Source organism: Salvia splendens, chromosome 15 (assembly GCF_004379255.2).
Source record: "Salvia splendens isolate huo1 chromosome 15, SspV2, whole genome shotgun sequence".
NCBI classification, from domain to species: domain Eukaryota; kingdom Viridiplantae; phylum Streptophyta; class Magnoliopsida; order Lamiales; family Lamiaceae; genus Salvia; species Salvia splendens.
Genome location: NC_056046.1, coordinates 26,192,520 through 26,197,113, shown reverse-complemented (window position 1 = coordinate 26,197,113; position 4,594 = coordinate 26,192,520). Strand labels below are relative to the sequence as shown.

The 4,594-nt window shown below is 35.7% G+C and overlaps 1 protein-coding gene across 1 annotated transcript; it reads left to right on the top strand.

The window, feature by feature from the left end:
- Positions 1-876: 876 nt before the first annotated feature.
- Positions 877-2,181, top strand: LOC121767970 (F-box/kelch-repeat protein SKIP11-like). The gene has a single exon (XM_042164311.1). The coding sequence runs from the start codon at positions 877-879 to the stop codon at positions 2,179-2,181; it is 1,305 nt and encodes a 434-aa protein (XP_042020245.1).
- Positions 2,182-4,594: the final 2,413 nt, after the last annotated feature.

Sequence of the window (4,594 nt, the reverse complement as noted above, 5' to 3'; positions counted from 1 at the left end):
CTTCTTTCTTTTTTGTAAGTCTTCTTCTCTCTTTTGTTTATCATCCATTTGTTAATTCATTATTTTTGGAACCTATTTTGTAATCTTGTTCAATTTGCTTGGTGTAGCTTCTCTTTATGATGTGATGTTTGTCACTAATAAAAATTCAATTTGATGAATCTAATCTAAGGAAAGAATCAAAGATGTAGGTTTTGATTCTAGCTTTTGGTTTTGATGTTTTGATTTTGGTGAAGTTATGTGGAGGGGTGATAATTGATCTTGTGTTAATGCTTATATAGCTTTTTGCATGTTCCAATTGATTGAACCTCTTGATTTATTTTCAATGTTTTTGAATATGGGGTTATCTTGTTATATGCTTTCCAAAACGTTTCTTTGCTTGTTATTCTGTACTCCCTCCGCCCCAACTAAGATGAGTCAAAACTTTTGGGCATGGAGATTAAGAAATTGTGTTGAAAAGTACGAGAGATGAATAAAGTAAGATAGATAAAAAAAGAGGAAAGTAGGTGATGGAATAAAGTAAGAGCGATTGGATGTTTAGTTTTTTATCAAAAAAGAAAATGACTCAACTTAGTTGGTACGAAGGGAGTATGCTTTATGTTCAGATATCAGGTTTAGTTATTGATTTCTATATATGGGAATTTGAATGTTGGTTGATGGATTTGGATCATGGATGCCCAAAAATGATGAGTTTCCTCTTTTTCTTGAAAATTCAATTTGGTAAGTTGAGTTGGAATTTTATGCATGACTATTCTACACTGATCTGTGCAGCTAAGAATTACTAGTTTTTTTTTTCTTTTCTTCATGTTTTGTTTTATTGTTTCCAAAAAGAAAAGAGAGCTGAAAATTTGGTGCTAATTTTGTTTTGTGTTCAATTATATGTTGCAAGGCAAGCATTGTTTGGTCTCAAGGGACTATCATCCGATGACGAGGGAAAGCGATAGGCGTATGACCTACAGGGCTGAAAAGGCCGAGGGAAAGCGCCATTTGGAAAGAAAAGATGACGAGGAGGATGACGTGGTCCAAAAGGTGCCCAAGCATTTGGGAGATCAAGTAGACACCGAATTGTCTCTTGGTGGGATCTTTAAGTCGGTTTCTGGCCAATCGAGCAACCAGGGACACGCTGGCATTGATTCAGATTCTAGCTCATTGATTGCTGACATTGGTTTGGATAACGTGATTAGTTGTTTCGTACGGTTATCTCGAGCTAATTATGGCTCGATTGCATTATTGAACCGGAGTTTCCGGTCTCTTGTCCGTAGTGGGGAGCTGTATAAATTAAGGCAGAAAAGAGGGGTAGTCGAGCATTGGGTTTACTTTTCGTGCATGCTGAACGAATGGGAAGTCTTTGACCCTATACGGCGCCATTGGATGCATTTGCCAAGTATTAGTTATAATAATGTCTTTGTGTTTTCTGATAAGGAATCCTTGGCTGTTGGGACTGAGCTTCTTGTTTTCGGAAGGAATCTCATGTCGTACGTTATCTATCGATACAGTTTGTTGACAAACGCGTGGACCACGGGAATGCAAATGAACAAGCCTAGGTGTTTGTTTGGGTCTGCTAGCCTCGGAGAAATCGCCATATTAGCTGGCGGTTCTGACTCAAATGCAAATCCCCTCAACTATGCGGAGTTATACAATTCTGATACGGGAAGGTGGACGATGCTTCCAAGCATGAAGAAAGCAAGAAAAAGTTGTTCTGCAGTTTTCATGGATGGAAAGTTTTATGTTATTGGAGGAACAGGAGCCGGATTAACGCATCTCTCATGCGGAGAGGTATATGATTTGAAAAATGGGACTTGGACGGAGATTCTCAACATATCGCCCATTCAGGAAGCCCCATCAACAGTTGTGTCCGAGGCACCACCTCTGATTGCTGTTGTGAAAAATGAGTTGTATGCTGCAGATTATGCTGTTAGGGAGGTGAAAAAATATAATAAGGAGGGTGAGGTTTGGATCACCCTTGGAAAGTTTCCGGAACGTGCTGGTTCTACGCGCGGTTGGGGCATAGCATTCAAAGCTTGTGGCGACCGTCTTATTTTCGTTGGTGGTCCTCATGTTCTTAATGGGAATTTAATTGAAGTGTATTCATGGGTTCCGGGTGAAGGGCCTCTACAGTGGGATGTGCTTGGCCGGAAGGAAGCTGATGGTTTTGTCTATAATTGTGCTGTGATGGGATGCTGAATATCTGCGTGTTTCAGGAACCATACAAACTACATGTTGTATGCTTGTGGTTATCGTTTGGTTCCCGGATGCACCTGCTGCGAATGGGGTACTTATCCCGAACTATTTTAGTTTCGTTTATTTTCATCGGATTTTCAGACATTACTCGAGATACAATTGGATGTTTTTCCATAAACTATTCTCTTGAGTGCAAGTTTTTTCCTTTTCTCTTCAAATAATCCAATCTCCCTGAATTGCATACTCTCATTGAAGTATAGCATGACAAGGTAGCAGAAATAGGTTCGTTAATTCCGTTGCCTTTGAGTTTGATTCTTAAACGAATTTCGTGTACTCGGGCTTTTATGTTCCTCAATGTCCTTGCAAATGAATGAATAAAGTCTGATGTTTTTTTCGTATTTAGTGATTTCAGTTACTTATATTCTTAATCTGTACAATGCAGCTCTGTTATAGTCATACATATCTTCATTTTTCGTGGAATTTGTTCATGTTGTTTGAAGTTCAGATTAATCTGTTGATGAGGGTAGAACTAACATTAGATTATAAGATAGGTGAATAAGCTACACTATTCTGATATTAGTTGTATCAGTGGTATTTGTTTATGACAATGTGCTATTCTTGGTTGATCTCATCTGCATTCAAACATGGCTGTGAAGATAAGAGCAAAACCACATCCGCACCACCCAAATCTAATCCTCTCGATTGCGTGCAAGCGTTACAGGTGCTGGCTCACGCGACATTTAATGGATCTAGTTAGCCTTTTTGACCTTCCAGATATGATGTTCTCATCTCCTCATCTCTAATAAGCTGACCATTAAAAACACCTTTACATTGATTGCAGATATCGCACCGCTGTTTATTGCTTGGCTTAAGGTTGTTGATGGTTTGTTTTTTTGCAGGTTTTTCAACTGCTTTAATTGCATTCACTTATACTTTTAAATTTGCTTACTTAGAGATAGATGTAGATATGAATGGTGATTGGATCTGATCTGTCAACACATTCAATATTGATTTTGATTATCTGGCACCTTGAAATTCAATAATTCAAACCTCCCCATATTTATGTCTGTTTAGTGAAAATATATGTATATGATGGGATTCAGTGTAATCTTTTTTTTTAATCTTTGGTTAATCAGTTAAAATAAGTCTGGTCTGGTTGATGTCTAAAAACAATAAATCTATCTTGCCATAGTATGGCGGGCTATAAATAGTTTTTTAGTAAATATAAATGTTCAAATTATTAATAATTTAAGTATCTCTGTTAATGCTCAAATAATTTTACATTATTACCGTTTCAACTTTTCTATATTTATATTTTAGTATAGTTAAATTATGACAATACATTGACAATAAAGTTTATTGTACATCTTACTTAGATAAGTGCAAAATTTCAAATAATTAAAGCACTCCTTTGACTCAAAGGGAAACTAAAATTCAATTTATTCCATAAAAATATTATTAATATTAATTTGCTTTAAATAAATTAGTTCATTGATATTTATATTATATTTTTATTTTTTAAGTTGGAGTTTGGGATTAAGTGTTTTTAATCTATTTTAGATGTTTTTTTATTATTGTTTCGAATGAACTTATGATTAATTAAAATTATCAATTCAATATAAGATTAATAACATTCATTTATTTACCCACGTATGTATTTATCAGTAAATTTAAATGTCAAACTATTCAAATAAATCTAAAATTATTAAGATTCATGATTATTCAGTTGAATATAAAATCATTGTAAGTATCCAATTATAAAATTGAATCCAATACCATAATTGTGTAATTGAATTGATATTTGATTGATCCAATCAGAAATTAATAAAAAAATTACTAATATGTTACGTATTTTATATGGGCACCATTCATGATCAACGTTCTCATTTAATTCAGGTTAGCATTAGTTTTTTCATTTAGTTTAATTTTAATATATTAAAAAATATTGACTTGTTAATTTTACAAGTTACTTAAAAAATAAAATTTTGATTTGTCCATTTTATAACTTAGAAAAATGAATAATAAAACAAAGACTAAAGGCCTATTTTGGTCCTTAACATATTGCGATTTTTTTTTATTTTGGTCCAAAACATTATCTTTTGAATTATCGGTCCCTCACAAATATAAACGGGTCACATTTGGTCCATTTTAGACGGTTCCGTAAAAAATTTGACGGAAATTCCAAATTTGGACGGAAATTCAAAAATTTGACGGAAACATGCCGGCTTCCGACTCCCGGTGTTCTGTCCCTGCTGCTCACCGTCAAGTCGTCGTCTCGCCTCCTCTCCCTCTCCCTCACCCTCGACCCCTCCATCGACCACCTCCCCCTCGCCCTTGCTGTCGTCCAAGCACCCTCCGCTACGGCTGCCTCCCCCGCCGCAGTTCCACCTCCTCTCAAATCGTAGCTGAAGGCCTC

What these genes read in the sequence shown, in the direction of transcription:
- LOC121767970 (XM_042164311.1), top strand. Translation starts at nt 877, where the DNA reads ATGTTGCAAGGCAAGCATTGTTTGGTCTCAAGGGACTATCATCCGATG.